This window comes from Meriones unguiculatus, chromosome 2 (assembly GCF_030254825.1).
Source record: "Meriones unguiculatus strain TT.TT164.6M chromosome 2, Bangor_MerUng_6.1, whole genome shotgun sequence".
NCBI lineage: Eukaryota > Metazoa > Chordata > Mammalia > Rodentia > Muridae > Meriones > Meriones unguiculatus.
In genome coordinates, this window is record NC_083350.1 from 12435659 (window position 1) to 12456041 (window position 20383).

The following is a 20383-nucleotide window of genomic DNA, read 5'->3' on the forward strand; positions in this document are numbered from 1 at the left end:
CCTAGTTTGTGAACAAAGTGCGAGAGGGTACGGGTCAAAGCACTCGGCTCCCGGATGCTGACTCCATGAGAGAGGTAGAGAAAGGCCTAGTTTGTGAACAAAGTGCGAGAGGGTACGGGTCAAAGCACTCGGCTCCCGGATGCTGACTCCATGAGAGAGGTAGAGAAAGGCCTAGTTTGTGAACAAAGTGCGAGAGGGTACGGGTCAAAGCACTCGGCTCCCGGATGCTGACTCCATGAGAGAGGTAGAGAAAGGCCTAGTTTGTGAACAAAGTGCAGCATTCACGCTGGGCTAGAGTGTCCCTTCACCCATGCGTACTGCACAGGTGTGCAGGTGTAACCAAAGGCATTTCCAGACTGATCTGTAATGTTAAGGCCTTTATAGAACTTTTTTTTTCTATAATTTTCCAGAAGGATGGGTGGAGTGGGAGGAGGATGCATCTTAGCCTCACCAGTTGCTACAAAGAATCAGTTCCCTGGACAGAGGAGTCTTCTTTCAAAGACAGGATGTGTGGACAGGAGCCCAGAGATTCCAGAAGAGACAGGAAGACTAAGCCAAGGTCTATGTTTACTAGGCAAGAGACCAGCTGGCAAGAGGAGAGGAAGCATGGGCAATCCTGAAATCTATGCTCGTCTTTGTCACATTGCCCTATGTCACCTGATAACTCCTGAGGCTGAAGTCACCCTGGTAGCCACCAGGTCACCTCTTCCTCCACAGTGATGGGGGGTGGCTTCCAGGCTGTGGTCTCCTGAGGAGAGAAGGGCTTTGCTCTGATTCTTGTTCCGGTAGAGGCCACAGTTGGATAGAATAGGAAAGCAATGGCAGAGCATCTGGTCACTGGCTCAGAGACGGGGTGATTACATTCCTGAAGCCCTCATGTAAACCTGCTAAGCTGGTTACTTAAAGCATTGAGTTAGTTTCTCATTTCTAAGGAAAATGGAGGTGAAGGCAACTTCAGTGACTTGCCCAAGATTTGATCCAGACTCTTACCGCATATTCAGGCTTTAGTGTCATATTCCAGGGATGCCCAGAGGAAGTAGAAGGTGTAGGAAGAGTTCCTTTATCTGAGTATGTCACTGAAGATGCTCTCTACCTTGAACATGGTACTTGGCTTCAACTGCCTGCTTCTCTACCCTGATGAAATGGTAGCTCCCATTTCCTGCTCACTTATGAAGCAGACCAGCAAACCTTAAGCCCTTGCCTCTATAGTCGTCTCTGTCAAGAAATGGTGGTTCAGGCAGATGTAGTGGCTCATACCTGTGCTGAGGTAGGAAGATCACCACAAGTTTAAAGACATTCTGGGTTACATTGTGAGTTTCAGACCATCCTGGGCGACAGAGTGAGACTTTATCTCTAACAAACAAGCCAACGTTAAGTCCGTTCTTTCAGATGCACAGGCAAAAACTTTTTTTGCCTTCATCAGCTTTTGCCCCAGGTCTCACATTTCATGTTCAGCTGTTCAGGGAAGCATGTGGCTCTGCCTTCCAGACCATTCTGAACTACTCTTACTGTTCCTGTTCCTGTTGAAGTCACCCTCTTCTCTTGCTTAGGTGACTGTCACCGCCTCTCATTGGATTTCCTTACTGCCAACAATGCAGCAGTCTGGCAGGGTCCACATGTGAGTTAGGTTGTACCATCCTCTGCGCATAAGCCCCGGTAGCATCCCGTGCTGCCCAAGGACATGGCAGAGACCTACAGGTGCTCCAAAGGCCTTCTGGGGCTTATCACTACTGACCTTGCTAAACATTTGGCTCCTTCAAGATTACACTGCCTCTGTCACATGGTCATCTTAACATTCTCCCACATTCAAAATTCATCCTTGCTGTTCCCTTTGTCCTGAGGGCCTTTCCCTCTGGTGAAGACATGACTGGTCATCTCTCCTTCAGAGACTGATTTACTCCATGCCGTCTCTCCAGCATTTGAGTTAAAGTGGGCCTACACCCCAATTATATCTTTTCCATACTTTATTTTTCTTTGCTCTAAGTTTTTAATCTGACATACAGTAGGTTTATTTATAATTTTTAATTGATAGACTTTAAATACCAGCAAGGAAGAGTATTTTTTATTGCTCACTGCTCTTCCCCCCAGTATTGCCTGGATTAGTGGTTTGAATGAGAATGGCCTCCATAGGCTCATGTATTTGAATGCTCAGTTCCCAGTTGGTGGAACTGTTTGGGAAGGACTAGGAGGTGTGGACTTTTTGGAGGAGGTGTGTCACTAGAGGCCAAACATGAGGTTTCAAAAACTCACACCATTCCCAGTTAGCTTTTTGTCTATTGTGTTTGTTGTGTCAACATGTAAGCCCTTAGCTATTTCTCCTGTGCCATACCTGATGCTGCCATGCTCCCCTCCATGGTGGCCATGGACTCAGCCTCTGAAACTATAGGTCCAATAAACTCCTTCTTCTGTAAGTTGCCTTTGTCATGATGCCTTAGTGCAGTGATAGAAAAGTAAGTAAGATAGCTGAGGTCTTGTAAATGCTGAAGTAATGGATAGTTCTAGGCTGAACCAGGACTTCTAGCATTCATCTTTCCTGGCCCCAGCAGCACACAGGAGTTCCCTGAGACAAAGGGCTTAACATGGGATCTCCCTGAGCAATCTTTTCTTTCATATACTCCAGGGGTAAGTTCACGAAAACTGCCAGCTGATATGTAATATGCACATTCCAAATACAATTTCCAATCTTGTATTAATGAACTTAAGAATTCCATTAATAAAGAGTTATGTTGCAAGAAGATTAGGTCTTTGGAGAAATGACCTAGAGTGGCTAGGAAGGGTTCTTGGGGAATAATTGGAGGATCAAGAATGGTTTGTTCATGAAAGAATTTTAGCTAGAAGTGATGAAACTGGGCATCCTCAAAATCTTGAGCCAGCACAAGTCTCAGCAGAGAGGGTATTCTAAGTACTGAAATTAATTCATTTGTTATGTAGGCCCATTTACCCTCTCAACAGCACATCCAACCACCTATCCAGCCACTTATAATCTACGTATCCACCAATCTATTCAACCATTTACCCCTCAATCCACCCACTCGATATCCCATTTATCCTTCCATATATCCACTCACTAGCCCATCTGTTCATCCATCCATTCACTCACTATCCTACCCATCCATCCATCCATCCATCCATCCATCCATCCATCCATCTTTCCTTTCTTCTGTCTTCTCCATCTACCACCCACTTAACATACACATTTATTTACTCACTTATCCTTCCTTCTGTCCTTCCCTTCTTCCTTCCATCCTTCCTTCCATATACTATTCTTCCAGTACCACATGGGTTTAGAGCACACACTATTCCTTGAGCCTCATGACAAGTTCTAAGATTACAAAGATGAATTAGACCTGATCTTCCTTGAAGACTGATGGTCTGGTTAGAGAGGCAATCCCCCGCAACATACCATTCATAGGTGTGGGCACAACATGAGGCCTCCCAGGTCTATCATGAGGGAGGGAAAATGGAAATATTTACTGGCAGTGAATGAAGACCTTGAGTTGAGGGGTGGATGGGCAACAAGGACACTTCTAGCAGAGAGGAGAGGCTCGGGAAGGACAGGAGATTGTGAGGCATTGCTAGCGAGCAGTGGGCTGGGCTCAGAGCTGTAATTGACTTCCCCAAGGTAGAAGTGGTCTGGGTCTCAGGAACCTGGGGAAAGGGGTGAGTGGGAGAGGTAGGAGGGGCCCTATGGGTAAAAGTACACCCCAAATCAACAGAAGTCCCAATAGTTTAATTGGTAGTTTTCAGTAATGTTTTCATCAGGTCCTGGCAAGCCAGCCCTCTGAGGAGCGTAAAGTAAGCAGGGCAGGTTAAAGAAAGCAAGAGACTTGGATATACATGGTATATGGTAGAGCCAGGCTTGCTCTGCTCCAAGAGCGGCGAGCCGGCGTTTACGGAACACATCATTAGCAGAATGAAAGCACGAAAGAGACCCTTCCTGCCCTAGAGGTAGTAGCTGCCCCAAAGATACCACCAGGGAGCTCTTGTCAGGGGAAGTGGCAGAGAAGTGGTGTGGGCTCTGAACTGAGCCCGTGTTTTGATGGGGAGGAGGGGCTGAAAAGAGCAGAGCAGGACAGGCAGAGAGACAGAGGTAGGCAGATGGGTGGGGGATGTGTGTGTGTGTGTGTGTGTGTGTGTGTGTGTGATCAGTGTGTCAAGCTCCTTTCTCTTGGTCTCTGTACAGTGGTAGGAAGAATTATCTACTTTTCACAGACTCATAGGTCCCCCAACACTTCCTCCTGATGTTTTTCTGCACTTGCCCCTGGATTTGTTGGAACTGGGAAGAAAACATACACTTCTTAGCACACAGATTTGTTCTCTCTGGGGTGTGGCTGGTAATAATTTAATTAGCCCAGCTTTTTTGGGAAATAAGTGTTAATTAGTTTTTGCTTAAAATACACCATCTTGATAACCTCTCCTTCCCCACTTGTCTCCCCTGAGTGAAGCCCCAATTTTCCATCCACACCCTGCAGCAAGTCCTAGCCTGGGCACCACTGCTATTACAAGAAAAGGGAAAAAAAGGTGGTTTGTGCAGTCATGGATTATGACACGTGATGATGAGAATTCTCGTATGTCTGAGGGATGGAGAAGGCAGAGGCTAGGGTACCACAAACAGGCATTTGCAAGGTGCTGCCCTAGATGCCACCCCTGGAGAGCTGGAGAGATGGCTGTTGAACACAGGGTAGAAAGAAAAAGGGGGTGGCCAGGGCATCTCAGACAGACGGGAAGAGATCCCGCCAGGTGAGCCCATCGCCCCGAGACTTGTCTAGCCACCTGCCACAGGAGAAGATGGTGGCCACTCCAGTGCTTGTGTTGGTGACCTCCACCTTCTCCACCAGCCAGCCCGAGTAGTAGCCGCTGCCATCGTGCTCCAGCCGGACCTTGCGCAGCTCCCCCAGCTCCAGCGTCTCCAGAAAGAAGCGGTCCGTGCTTCCGCGCTCGAAGAGGTTGCGCATTTTCTGCTTCAGCTCGCGCTTTCCGGTGTCCCCGTTAGCGCCGAAGATGGTTACAAAGACGTTGGCGTCAGTGCCCGCCCCTGGTTCGTAGCCCGTCGTCACGATGACCTCATACTTGACCAGCACCAGGCTCTGGATCCTACTGGCGAAGCTCTCTGTCGTTTTCGTAACCTCAAACACCTTGAAGTACTTCCTCTTCCTCTTGAGGGGGATGAGGCAGTCACAGTTAAAGAAGTACCTGACAGAAGGATAAAAAGCAGATAGGCATCGGCTCTGGAGACACTAGCACAGGGTCCCATAGCCTCCACGCATCATTCCCCTTAAGACACCGAGGCTGGATGGTTCATCCTTCCAGTTGCTCCTCGTTTCTTCTAATTCTTTTTTTTTTTTTTTAATTCTATTCTGCTTGAAATCCATAACCCAAACCTGTTGGTCCTATCTTTCAACTGTGCCTAGAATGAGCCTATTGGTCCCGCTACCTCACCCCCGAGTATCTCCCCGTGTGCTCTGCTCTGATCCAAATCACCATCCTCTTCTACCTGAAAAACATCAAGGACCAGGTAAATGGTCTTTGTGCTTCTTGCTCCCTAGGTTTTGCCACGAAAAAATTGCTATGGTTTCTTTCTAGTACAAATTGCTGATTGTAGCATGCTGTCTTGGAGGCCCTCTGAACTCTGGGCAGCTGTGATTTTCCACACACAAAAGACCAGAACAAGATTCCATCATGGAGTGGGAGAGGGACGCACAAGGCCCTGCCCCTTCCTGAGCATTTATAGGTAGTTAACCATTGCTGAGGTGTGTGTGTGTGTGCTAATAAGGTCTTGTCTCTCCTTGAGAATTTATCCGCAGTTAATGATTCTGAGGGTGAGGGTCTCAGGAAGCCCCGCCCCTCTCTGAGAAAAGGCTATAAGTTCCTGGGGCGGGGGGGGGGGGGGGAGACACATTTTGTTCAGCTGCTTATAACTTTCCTGTTCTCGCCGAGTAATCCCCTATTCAGCTCCCTGGTTCACCAGTCTAGATGTAGATGGAACCATTTATTTGTTTTGTCATTGGTTTCCTGTCTGGGATGAATAGCTGTTTGTTCATCTCCCCAGAAAAAAGTTCCCACAACACTGATAATTTAGCAGCTTTTGAAATAAAGCAATCTTGGAGCTTGCTAATGACTTCAGGAATGCAGCAATGGAAAAGTGTGCCCAGAGGTGAATACACTGGAGATGGGTGGAGGGCAGCCATCCTAAGAGGCTCTCTATAGAAGCAGTGGCAAGGAGTCAGCTTCAGAGGTTCCCTGCTGGGTCACCGGCCCAGTTCTAGACCAACGCTCCCTCCTTACACACCAGGAACACACAGCAAGTGTCTCAGGTAGACTGGAACATGGTTGGCAGCAGCACACCTCTAGATCAGAGAGAGGAGGAAACTGTGACTCAAAATTTCACTGTGTGCTGCAATGGAAATTTAGTTTGAACCCCTGGACACATAGAAAGAGGACCAGGGCTTGCCTTTCACCCTGTGGTAACCAGCACAAAAGGCAGGACCTGCCCCTGCTGTGCCTCCAGAAGAACCTTCCAGAGAAAGGATTTATTCCAGCACCCCACCGATGTGAGAACACACACAGGACTGGCCCACAGCATCTGTCTAAGTAAAAGCCCATGGAGCAACGCTAGCATTCATACCCTAGGCTCACAGAACACACACAGAGGCAGGTCCTATATCCGTGACCCAGCCCTGAAGTGACTAGTAAGCACCAGTGTCCTTCCTCTATGAAGACTCCAGTGAGTACTCCCATAGGCAGAGCCAGCACCAAGCCGTGCAGGGATCAATTGCACAAACTGGCGTGGAATTAGGGGTCTCCTTGTCTCAGTTCCTCAAGTGTTGGGATTGTTTTTGGTTACTGATTGCATCTCTCTCTCTCTCTCTCTCTCTCTCTCTCTCTCTCTCTCTCTCTCTCTCTCTTTTTCTCCTGTGTGTGTGTTCATGCACATGTCGGCACATACATATAGAGGCCATAGGTCAACCTTTTATGCAATTCTTCAGGTGCTACCTACCTAAGTAGGGTCTCCTCTTTGAGTCAGGGTCTCTTAGACTATGTTGGCTGGCCATCAAACCTCAGAGATCTGGCTGTCTCTGCTTTCTAAGCATGGGGGTTACAAGTGTGTGACACCATGACAGGCTTTTCTTGGGACTCACACTCAGGTTCTCATGCCTGCATGAGCCATCTTATTGACTCAGCCATCTCCTAGCCCTGACTGCATTTTTTTACCACCTTCTCTTTTCATTCTATATTCACTTGGAGCTGCCTTATCTTCTCCCTTTATCCTTTGTTCTTCGCCTATTTACCTTTCTCTCTTGTATTTTCTCTGTTGCTCTAATTCTACTTTCTAGTATTACTCTGCTTATTTACTTCCCTCCCTACGGGAAGTAACTAATATCTTAGGACATGACATTCTATCTGTGCTTCTTACTTCCTCCAAATTATTTACAAGGAAGGGCGATTGCTTTTATCTGACTATTGTTATATTTTTATAAGTCTATGTGTTGTTTATAGCCCCAATGAAAACAGGATTCTACTCTTGGAGGAAAGTTGGAGAGCAAGCACACAAACTGGAGTTTTAGCCACATACCCAGGTCAGTGAGGATAAATGACATATTGATCCTTCCATAACCTACTACTACCTGAACATTTCAAATACTTAGACTAACTGTATATGCATGATTAAAAGTAAGATTGAAAGCGTCCAACCTCCAACCTAATGCATAAAACCTAATGCAGAAACATCACTGATTCCACCATGATTGACCACACCAAGAGCAGATGAGATGTAATCCTGGACAATAATGTAAAATTATTATAAGAATGTTGCACAAACTCAAAGAGGACATGAAGAAACCCCAGAAAAATCACAAAGAGAACACAAATTATTGAATAAAATAAAGAAGTTAATGCAGGATATTAAAGAAAAATTCAATAGAAAGAAGTATTATAATTTTTTTCAAAAAGAATGGAAATGAAAAGTTCAATAAGGGAAAAAATGGAGAGCCTCATTGATAAAATAAATTAAGTGAGAGACAGAATATCAGGGTTTGAAGACAAAGCAGACAAAACATTCAGACAAGTGCAAAGACAAAATAATAAAGAAAGCTCAACAGAACACTTGAGACCTGCGAGATACCATGAAAGACATAAACGCAGAAGATGTAGAAGTTCAAACTAAAGGCACAGAAATCATATTCAGAAAATGCACAGCAGAAAGCTCCTCAAAAGCAGAAAAAGTGATGACCAATTAGTCAGAAGAGACACTGAGAATACCAGACATACAGAAACAAAAAAGAATTTCCCCACATCATACTTTAAATAAAACATTAAGACTACAGAGATGAACGTTGAAAGCTGCAAGAGAAAAGGATGAGGTATCAAAACAAAATTAATAGGAAGAGATAAAGAAAGTCACTTCATATTGATTAGGGGAACAGGACAGTAAGAGGATATTGTAATATGAACTGAGTATTGACACATAACTTTATAAAACAAACACTAATGGGTGGAAAGGTACAGATTTACACCAACACAATGATAGTGCCTCACTCTCACCAACAAACAGGCCACCTGACAAACAAAACCAAATTAACAAGAAATATCGAAGAAACATCACAGCTAAATGACACTGCAGATCAAATAAACTTAGCAGACATGTCCAGAATATTCCACCCAAACATTGCAGAATACATGTTTTTCTCAGAAGCTTGTGTAGCTTTCCTTAAAATAGATGACAGTTGAGGACACTAAAGAAATCTTAAAAACACAGACACACACACACACACACACAGACACACACAAGAAGTTTCAAGTAATTTCTTATGTCCTATCTTTAAAAAATTCTCTTGAGGTTCTAATTTAATTCAAACACTTCCTCTTTCCCTTTGTTCATGTCAAACCCTACCACATACCCCTCCCCACTCTCCTCCATTACATCCTAGTTTATTGCAACAAATAAAATAAGCATCAAGAGAAACAGTAGAACATAGCTCATGGGGCTTGAACAACTACTAAATGATAAATGGTCATTGAGGAGATCAAGAGGGTACTTTTAAAATTTCTAGAAGCAAATGAAAATAACAATACAACATACTAGATCTTGTGGAGCATCATGGTAAAGCAATATTGGGGTATTTATATTTACAAACACTTGCATTTAAAAAAAATCAGAGAGTTCTCAAATAGAGAGCTTACTGATGCACCTGAAGGCCTGGGAAAAACTAGAATAAGCCAAACCCAAACCAGTAGATGAAAAGAAATAATAAAGGTCAAGTCAGAAATGAATGAAATGAAAACACAAAAGAATAATGCAAAGAATCAATGAAAGAGTTGGTTCTTCGAAAAGATAAACAAGATTGGCAACCTTTTAGTCAAACTAAATAAAGAGAAGATCCAATTCGGTAAGATTAGAGATCAAAAGGGAGACATTACAACAGGAGCCAATGAAATTCAGAAGATCATTAAGGCATTCTTTTAAAGCCTCTGTTTGAGCTTGTAGGAAAGCTGGGTCGTGAGGATGCTTGCTAACAAGCCTGAAGACCTGAGTTCAGTATCTAGAACTCACATGATGGAATGGGAGAACCACTTTCCACAAGTTGTCCTCCAACTTCTCTGTGTGTGTGTGTGGGGGGTGCATTAAGAAATGAAAATACCAGATACCTTTCTAGATAAACAAACCTGCAAATATTAAACCTAGATTATAGAAACAACTTAAATAGATAAATAACAGGCAGTGAGATCGAAGCATAAATGTGAAGTTCCTCAGGCCGAGACCCAGTTGGGTTCACTGGCAAATTTCACCAGATCTATAAAGAACTAAGATGGATGTTTCTCAATGTAGCATATAAATCAGAAAAAAGGAGTGCTGCCAAACTAATTTTAAGATGGTATAGTACACTGCAATTAAAACCAGACAAAGACACACACACACACACACACACACACACACACACACCACTTGTAGACTGTATTCAATCACACATCACACATCAAAAAAAATCATGCACCGTCACCAATTGGGCTTTGTTGCAGGGATGTAAGGACAGTTCAACATCATAAACCAATAAATGTAATACATCATATTATAGATTCAAGGACAGAAATCATATCATCTCAGTGATTACAGAAAAAAATTTCTGACAAATTCCCATTTCCCTTCATGATAAAGTCCCAGAAGAAGCTAAGACTAGAGCGATGTAACAAGGATTCTCTGTGACAAACATTTAACATTGCATTGACTAGGGAGAGACTCAAGGCATTTCCACTAAAATCAGGAATGAGACAAGAGCGCCCAGTTTCTCCATGCTTGTTCAACACAGTCTGTGAAGTCTTAGCTAGAGCACTAAGGCAAGAGAAAGAAATAAAAGGAGCACTGACATACATGCAAGAAAGAATCAAACTATTCAAATCTGTAGATGATATGATATTATACATTAGGGACACTAAAGACTCTGACAGAGCATTCAGAGCAGAACCATAAAAGAAACCCAGCTGAAGATCTTCCTCAAAAGAAAACTTTGAAAGAGCAAAGTGAAGGCAATGGGAGACAGAAAGACCTCCCGTGCTCATGGATCAGCAGAATTAATTCAGTGAAAATGGAAAGAGATTTATTGCAATCTCCATCAAATTCCAATGACATTCTTTATAAAAATAGAAAAAAAAAATACAGCTAACACAGAAGTGTACAGAAGGCCCTGGATTGCACAAAGCTGTCCTGAGCAAAGCACAAAATGCCAGAGGTGTGCTTGTAACCACTGCCTTTTTTTTTCTAATTTTTAATTCACTTAATCTGACTGTAACCCCCTACCTCCTCACCTCCCAGTCCCACTCTCCCTTTCTCTCCTCCTTCTTCCCTCCTTCTCCCCTACTCCTCAGAAAAGGGGAGCCCCCACATCCCACCCTAGCACATCAAGTCTTATGAGGACTAAGTGCATCCTCTTCCACTGAGGCCAGGCAAGGCAGCCCCGCCAGAGGGAAGTGATCAAAAAGCAGGCAACACAGTACCTGTCAGAGACAGCCCCTGCTCTCCTTACTATGGGACCCATAGGAACAAAAGTAATGCAGTGCCCACAGAAAAACAGGGTAGTGAGAAAGATTTAAGGACCCAGATTTAAATTCATAGCTGTAGACGCCTGATTTTATGTATGTATTTATTTTTTTTTCACTAAGTTACTAAATAACATTCATTGTAGAACAGACTGCCTTTTCAGAAAATTCTGCTAGGGAAATTGCATATTCATGTGTAGAAGAATGACATTAGATTCTCATGTCTAGTCCTATACATAATCATTTCCAAATGGATGAAAGGCCTTACTATGAGACCTGAAACTCTGATATTGTTAGAGGACAGTAGGAGAAGGCTTTCAGGATACAAGCACAGGCAGAGGCTTTCTCAAAAGGAGACACTCAGGAACAAATGCCAAGAACTGGTGGATGAGATCACATGAAATTGAAAGTACAGCAGATGCTGGAGGGTTGGGTCAGAGGTTTAGAGTACTCTAATTCCCAGGGTTCAATTCCAGCCTCCACACAGAGGCTCACAATCATCTGTTACTTCAGTTCCAGGTGGTCTGACACTCTCCCTTGACCTCTGTGGGCACCAGGCACACGTGTGCACATACATATATACAGCCAAAGCAGTCGTACATATAAAATAAATAAATGTAAAAGCAATTAAAAGTACAGGAAAGGAAAAGATCAGCAGAGAGAAGCGACAGCCCATAGAATGGGAGAAAAATCTTTGTTGCTTATTCATCTGCCAGAGGATTAATATCCAGATCATATAAAGAACTTCAAGAAACTAAATTCCAAACAAGCCTAGTCAAGACATGGACTAATAAAATAAGCAGTTCTTAGAAGGTGAAGTAAAAATGGCCCAGAAAAACAGGAAATGTTCAACATTCTTAGCCTTCAGGGAAATGCAATAAAAACTACACTGAGAGTTCCATATCATTCTGGTCAGAACGACTATTAACAAAGAAAACAAATAGCAGCAAAGGCTGGTGAGAATCCAGGGAAAAGGGAACCTTTATGCCCTGCTGGTGGGATGTAAGCTGTCCAGTCACTACGAAAGTATAGTGTTCGTGAACAAACTAAAAATAGAATTATCATATCGTTCCTCCTGGATATAAACTTCCAGGATTCTGAGTCAGCACCCCATGCCCGTGTTCACTGCAGCGCTGCTCACTGTAGGCACGTTATGAGATCAGCCTATGTGTCTATCAACATGACCGAATAAGACAATATGGCATAAGCACACAATGGAGTTTTATCCAGCCACAGAAAAAGTGAAACTGTCGTTTTCTGGAAAAATAGGTGCCACTAGAAATCATCACGTTAAGAAAATCAGCCAAACTGCAACTTCGAAAATCACATTTTCTTTAATTTAGAGATGCTACTTTTTTAGAAAACAGATACATAAAACTAGTTGTGTTTGTATCTGACGTGAAGATAGAAGAAAGACTGGGGGAGGCAGGGGAATGAGAGAAAGGGCACAAGGTGAAGGGGAAGAGAGCGGCTATGGCAAAGCTTGGTAATATGCTCGAAAGAAATTAATTTTACAGAGTCTAGCACACGTGCTGTAAACAGATGCAAGTGAAGAACTAAGCATTGTTCATGTATGTACATTGGTTTTTACATGTATGTATGTGGCTGCGGCAAGCACCTGCCAGGGCATACATGTGGAGGCCAGAGAGCAACTCGTGGAAGTCAGCTACCACGTGAGGCCCAGGCATCAAACTAAAGCGAGCATGGTGGCACACACTTTCACCTGCTGAGCCAACCCTCTGGCCCTTGATGCCAATAAAGAAATTTTAGTTAAAAAGAAAGAAAAAATTTTAAGGAAAAGTAATAAATGTGCCTCAGAGGGAATTTTTCTTCTGTTTTAAGATCTCTCCTCCTCAGTTTTGTCACTTGATGTATTTAGACTTTTTTTTTTTTTACATACCAGAATATCTTCAAAGGAGATGTATATTCATTGTTCAGTTTAAAATTATTCTAAAATGTGTTTTTTGCATAGATTCAGTAACATTCATAATTGGATGTAAATGCACCAATTGTGTGTTCACATCCATGGGTTTCCAAGTGTGGTCTCTCTCTTCCTTTCTGTTGGCTGTGTGTTCCCTCTCTCTGGTTCCTACTGCAGCACCCCACCCTTACCTTAGATAACCCACATAACAGCTGAGGGTGCAGCCTGCCAGACTTCCTTCCACCCTTCTGACAGACCCACGTACACACAGACATATGGAGACGTCAGTGTTCTCTTTTCTGCACAGCATCATCGTACAAAACATGTTTTCCTGCATCTTGGTTTCCTCGCTTGGTACTACTTCCCGGGAGATGCTCCAAGTCATCTGTGCACACTTAGATCATTATTTCAAAAGGCTAAAAAAATCCCGGTACAAAGACAAGGACATGCTTCCTAATAGACAGCTAGAAACACGGCCCAAGATGTGGGGCTCAACACCAGGGGAGCCGAGGCTGTGGCTGGACGTGGAGGAGGGGCCTATAAGACTAAAGGTGGAAACAGTGAACAGAAAGGAAATCATCTGGCTTAACACCCAGGCATAGCATGGCCACCTTCTGTGAACACTGCATCCACAAAGGGTCAGAAAACTAGAGGGAAGAATGAGGTTCTCGAAATGCTCACAATGGCTAGCTCTGATGGGTCGGACCTTAGGGAAAATTTTCTGCCTTTTACCCACTTTTGGGTCTTGTTTAAATTTTGTAGTGATTATATATTAGATAAACTGTTTTGATAAAACAGTGTGTGTTTTATATTTAAAAAAAATAGATAAAAGCCTCTCCGTGTCCTCCCACTGGAACCTTGAGGGCATTAATGATGAACAAGAATGCCAAGAAGCTTGGGGATGCAGCTCAGTGATAGAACACTTATGTAGCATGTGCATGGCCCTAGGTTTTATCCCCCACATAAAAAGCATACCACACACACACACACACACACACATATACATACGTACATATATTCATACATACTTATATACACACACACACAGGAGAGTGGGAAAGGAGGGGGGGAGATTAAGTGAGGTTACCCTGTACAGAGGGATAGTGCACTTCTGAGATGCCATAGGTTATGAAATAAAAAGCCTGGTGCCACTCCCAAACAATACAACTTACTGCCATTGCTCTTCTTTATTCACTGAAACAAGATGGTAAGATCCTGCTGCTGAAGACACTACTTCCTTGAGTCATAGGAGATGAAGACACCTGCCTGTTGCTTCTCTGTGTGTAGTGACTGCCTTCCCAAGGAAGGAGGAGCTTCACCATGTGGAATGAGCAGGCACAGTTCCAGAAAGCAGAATGGTGGGAGACAGGCCAGCAATGGCCCTGGGTGAGATGCCCACAAGCAGTCAGTGGCACACTAGCCTTGTGGGCTGCACATCTTTCTATCTTATCCTACAAGGTGAGCCTTGGCTAACCCACTAGGCTTCTTGGGATTCTTCTCAGCCTCTCCCCAGGTCTTCTAGCGCCTTAGTGGTTCTCAACCCTCCTAAAACTGTGACCCTTTACAGTTCCTCATGTTATAGTAACCCCCAACCATAAAATTATTTTTGTTGCTATTTTATAAATGTATTTTTGCTATTATCATGAATTGTAGTATAAATATTTATGCTTTCTAGTGATCTTAGGTGACCTCTGTGAAAAGGCCATTCAACCTCTCCCAAGGGGGTCACGGCCCACATGTTGAGAACTACTGTCCCAGGGCTTTTCCTGGCTTGTTGTAACATCACCAAGTGGTTTTAATCACACCTGTTGCCCAGGTAACTAAGGTTCTTACTCTCCCAGAAATGGCTGAGTCTCCACTCTCATGGTGGAAATGCCAAGCCATAGGCACCTGGAAAGCAGGTGTACTATCGAATTACCTGGCTGGCCTGTGTTTATCCATAAGCTACCTCCTCACTAACATCTCCTAAGCCACTGGCATACAAACATCATTTCTGGGTCAGGAAGGAAGGAAGGAAGACAAGGAAAGCCTCCAATATCTTCCACTATGTGCCTTTCTTGGTGTTCTTAGAAGGAAATCTCCCTGAACTGAAAAAGCAGGAGCCACTCAAGGTCAGCCGATCTATCCCCCGGTTCTGGGAGTGCAAACATAGTTCAGAGAGCTCTGGTATCGACAGATCACCGGAGACTGCCCATGCCCTGCCTTCCCCATTACCATGCCCTCAGGGGTTCAAATCCCATCCAAGTAGATTCCCAATTACCCCACTGATCTCAGTCTGTGGATCTCGACCCCTTTGGAGGAGGCTGAACAGCCTTTTTACAGGGGTCACCTAAGACCATTAGAAAACAGGTTTTTACACTACAATTCCCAACAGTAGTGAATTTACAGTGATGGAGTAGCAACAAAAATAATGTCATGGTTGGGGTCACCACAGCATGAGAACAGTATTAAAGGGTCACAGCATTAGGAAGGCTGAGAGCCACTGCTCCAGCCCATAGCAGCTGCTTTTTGCTGTCCTGGATTATAGGTCAGTATCCATGAATAAGGTAACCCTGGCCTTGAAGGACACACCTTCCCACACTCGCCATCTCACACATGTGTGGTTGACGTCCCCGCTGCACCCCAGACTCAGCTTTATACATACACGTTGCCATATTCCATCTCGGTGATGGTGATTGTCTTGACATGCCAGGCCAGCTCTCTCTTGGGGATGAAACGGTCCTCCCTGGCCAGGTGGCCCACACAGAGGGAGGCGATGTCTCCTAAGAAGATGCTGTCAAATTCAAATGTGTCTGTGGTCCCCCTACAGGAAACAAAGGTGTGATCAATGAGCTGCCCGTGGCTATTGCTGCGGTGCACATTTGCTGAAAGCCTGCTGGATTCCAGGATGGTATGGAAGGAAAGTCCTGGTGTCAGCCAAGCGTTCCTTGAGGAATTCAGGCTAGTTTTAAATCAAGACAATGGAAAAGCATTGCCAGCAATCTGGTCCCCACACGGAGATGGCAATGCCACTAAGAAGGCTGCACCTCAGCTGGGGTTGGAGCAGCAGAGGGAGGAGGAGAAGAAAGAACCTTCTAATAGGGATCTAAAGGTTTTTGAAAAAAAATCTTACAATAGTGGGAATAGTGGGGTGATGGGAATCCACTTGGATGGCATTTGCATGAGGGCATGGTAATGGGGAAGGCAGGGCACGGGCAGTCTCTGGCCATGTGTTGGTACTAGTCTAGGCAGCTCAGACTCTGTACTCGTGGAAGGAGAATTTGAATAAAAGGTTGTGTGGTAAACAGAATGGAGCACCCTGCCGAGTTTGTGTATTGAAACCTAGGCCCATGTGGTGTAGTTTGGAGCTGGGCCTTTGGAAGGTGATTGAACAGCAGAGCCTTTGTGAGTGGAATCTTACAAAACAAGCCCCAGGGAGCTCCTGCACCCTTCTGCTGCATGAGGACACGGTGAGAGGACCCCCATCTGTGAACCGGGAAGCAAGTATCAGCTGACACAAAATCGGCCAGCAGCCTCAAGAACATGAGGAAAAGATTTCAGTTGTTTGTAAGCCACCATCTTGCATGGCAGCTTGAATGGGCTAAGATAAAGGAGGCTGAGCAGGAGGAATGTAAGACCTTCCTTGCGGTTCTGGCCAGAATAGACATGAAGTGAACACAACCACTGAAGCCTCCCAGGAGAAACAGGGTGGGGAACTCTCAACTGGGATGTGGGATAATATTTTCAAGGGAATCACACGTCCGGCCCACAGTCTGTACTCTCTGGCCCATTTGCAGGCCACTCAGTTGAGGGTATCTGCCTTACCCTCCCCACCTCCATTCCATCCTGCACCCTTCTTCTTACTTCCGAAAGGCCCGCTGTCTGGAAGAATTTTCGACCAGAAATTCCTTGGATCTGTTCTTTCTGCCTTCCAGGATGAGCCAGACGTTCTCTCTGGTTTCGCCTCCGTTGCCTGTTTCTATGACAATCTCGTAGGCTGCAGGGAGGAAGTGGGAGAGGGTCAGCAGCAGGAAGCAGCTGCCTGCAACCAGCCAGTCCCTCCCTCGGGGACTTTTCTCTGGCCTTAGGCCACAGTCTGGGTGTAGGAGGCGGGTCAGCCTTGCTGAGACCCTGGCACCCTAAGCAGAACTGGTGACTCAGGGAATGCAGTGGGCAACCTCCTTGCTGGCAGATATGGGAGTGTAAGAGCCAAAGGGAAGGAAACAGGAGGTGGGAATGAGTCCCCAAGAGATGTTAGGGTCTGGTTCTCACAGCTGGGTCAGCCACTATACTAAAGTGCAGCATAGAAGCCACATGCTGGGAAGATGAGGGAAGAGAGGCAGGCCCCAGCTACAGAAAGCGCAACACAAAGACCCAGGAGGTAAGGGCCTCAAGGAGCCTTGAACTTACTTTAGCACACAGCCCGCCCCACTCCCACCGACCTCACAGCAGTCCCTGCCTTGCTCTCTTTCTGCCTCCAGCCTCTGACCCCTAGCTCTTGCTTAGAGCTCTGTCACGTTCCCTCTCTCCACCTGACATGTCCATCCACTCCCCACCTCCTTTGGGTTATGTCCGCACCACCTGAGGGATTCCTGTGCCAGTGCTGTAATTAAGGTGGTAGCCTGGTCCCCTGACACTTCCATTCTGCCTCGCCTCGCCTCGCTGTTGTTTCCTTTAGTTCCCATCATCTTCAAACATTCCATATCATTTCAATTATTCAATACTGTTTATTATACCTCCTCCCCCTTCCTAAGGGAGAGTAGGATATGTTCATTACTAAATTCCCAGCTGCCAAGAACGGTGCCTGGCACATGGTGGGCCCTTACTACATGTATTCCTAAAATTTATTTATTTCTATTTTATGTTTATGTATGTCTATGTACAGTCTGTGTGTAGAGCCTGGGGATGGTAGAAGAGGGTGCTGGATCCTGTAATTACAGCCAGTTATGAGCCATCATGTGGGTGCTAGAAATGAAAAACACTGAGCCTTCTACAAGAGCAGCAAGTGCTCTTGACCACTGAGCCATCTCTTTAAGGCCTCCCCCACCCCCCACCCCCACCGCATGTCAGTCAATAGCTACTGAATGAAAGAATGAATAGCTAAGCGCACCAATCACTAGGAGCCTCATGAGTAAGGAAGCCAGAGCCTGCTGTTGTGGGATAGCTGTGATACAGTGAGCAGAGGATGGAGGAAGGGTCCCAGGAAGAGGGAAGAATGTGAGTGAGGACACAGGATGCACGTGTGACCCAGCCCAGGGATGGAGCCAGCATATAGGAGCACACATTAAATGTTTGTCTGAGATGGTCCTTATGCGGAGAGAGTAAACAGATGGGTAGTCTTGAGACAAGAAGGACAAACACAGGACAGCCGTGGAAGAATGATAGGGGGGACAGTGTGCTTCTGGTTGCCATCCAAAATTTTACTGCTCCCCTTTGTCAGGACTCTTATATACTGTAGAGCTCCCTGTCCCATGATGGGATGGACCAAGAGATTCTCCCCAGAGATATGCTCTTTCCCCTTCCTCAGAGGCCATTCAGCAGTAAGAATTCAGGTCGGTGCTGCCGGCAGCCATCTTCCTGGGATTCAGGGAAAATTAGCACTAAAGCAAGTTAACATACTGGGGGAAATCGAGCTGAGAAGAAAGACGTACAGTACTGGTACCCCTGGGGACAGCAAAGTTGGAACCAGAGCCATCTCAGATTGCAAGTTCTAGGAGCCAACACAGCTCCTGCATCCAGCAAAGATACGGTTTCCAGGTATGTGCTACCGAGAGTCCCAATCATTCCTAGAAGCTTCTCTTTGACCCTGTTGGGGCCATCAAAGGATGGAGGCTTCAAGAACATACATGTGAGGATGGATTCTACTGACTTGTAGACCAGTGAGTGTTCCATCTCCAGGGGCTGGTCAGCAGAGGGATGTATTGGGGCTAGAAGCAGGGCAGATAAATGGACAAAGCAAACCAACCTAAAAGACTATCATCAGTCAGGAAAATGAAGGGCTGGAAAGGGAAAGGCACCCTTCAGCTGGAAGGTGTTCCAGCAGGAGAGACGTATGCTTGTGTCTGCATTTGCACACATGAGCATACATGTAATCACACTGTTTAAGCAAGACCCTGGAAAAAGTGAACCCAATGCCCAAAAGCTTGGATATTAGGACTACATGCGAAGACTGCCAGCAGCATCTGGCTTTGGGGTATGTTGGCGTGAGCTGCAGAGGCGAATGCTTGCAAGACGGCTGGAGCAACTTCTGGTAGGGCTTCAGGGAACTGGAGATGAAGCCTGGAAACAGGATGCTGCCTGATGTGGGCAACTGATAGATGTGCTGTGCCAGCCAGGCCCAACATGGAGAAAGCATCCTAGAGCCATTTCGCAGTGGGCATTGTGTAACCTTTCTGAATTTTCGCTTTCCTTAATTTTTTATGCAGGAGAGTAAATGGCACCCCGCTTTCTCCTTATGATAGACGTTGGATTTCCAGGGCTTAATGAGAACCTGGTGTAGAATGCCTTCACACAGACGAGGCTTTGTTCAAGACTGAGTATCCCCAAAGACCCAAGGTGACCAGAAGGAAAACTCCAGGGTATGGGAATGTCCTCTGAAGTCAGGGTAAGGCATGGCACTCGTGACTGCTCACTGTGGATTTGTTTCATTATTAAATAAAGGCAGCTGAGAGCTGGGATGCAGCTCAGTGCGGGCCACCTCCAGGACCAGCTGCCGCACGAGAACAAAGGTATGCCTACCTGTCTGTCCCCATGCGAACACGCAGCTGGCTCCAGGATGCTCCCTACACATTCTTGGCTCCCTGCTCACACTCTCCTACTTTCCACACCCACAGAACTCCCCAGCCTCAGCCCGAATCCTGAAAACATCAGCAACTATTTGGCTGTTTGGTAATCTGAGAAGGAGTCTTGGCAATGGCGATGGGATTTACAGACTATTCCTCCCCTAACTGCCAATGAGCAGTCTCCATTGCTCATCTTGGTTCTGTGTGAGGAGCTTAAGTTTCTACCTCAAAGCACATCTTAAGGCTCAGCAGCACAGCACAGCACAGCAGCCTTTCACTGAGCATCAATTCACTGAGACTCAAGGTCCATAGTACTGCAGAGGGTGACAAACATGAGTGACACTGCCCTGAACCTGTGTAGGTCACAAAGCAAGGCATATCACTCACAGCTTCCAAAATAAACCGGGTACCCAGTAACTCCTTAGTACAATTGCAGAAGCAGAGAACACATTCTCTAATTGGGCTGTGGATCCCTGTCCTTACAGAAAACTCAGCAAATAGCTACTGTTTCCATCTGAGTGTGTTCCCAGGTTTGCAATGCTCACCACCTTTCAAGACTTTAACACTGGGCAGTTTGGCCTGGCAGAAATGGCAGGGGGTTTTCAAGCCAAGAAGCATACTTCTCTCTCACAGTGTAGAGTGGTCATGCAAAGAGCTTCGCAGTCAGGCC

At 45.4% G+C, this 20383-nt stretch overlaps 1 protein-coding gene across 3 annotated transcripts in view; it reads right to left on the reverse strand.

Moving 5' to 3' along the window:
• Positions 1-4337: 4337 nt before the first annotated feature.
• Positions 4338-20383, reverse strand: part of Loxhd1 (lipoxygenase homology PLAT domains 1) — a 150696-nt gene continuing 134650 nt past the window's right edge. For all 3 annotated transcript variants that reach the window (XM_060376894.1, XM_060376893.1, XM_060376895.1), the window contains 3 exons: positions 16796-16928; positions 15597-15755; positions 4338-5193 (listed from right to left, as the gene is read on the reverse strand). In XM_060376894.1, coding sequence (XP_060232877.1) covers positions 4713-5193; positions 15597-15755; positions 16796-16928 — 773 coding nt within the window. In that variant the 3' untranslated portion in view covers positions 4338-4712. The remainder of the gene's footprint in view (positions 5194-15596; positions 15756-16795; positions 16929-20383) is intronic.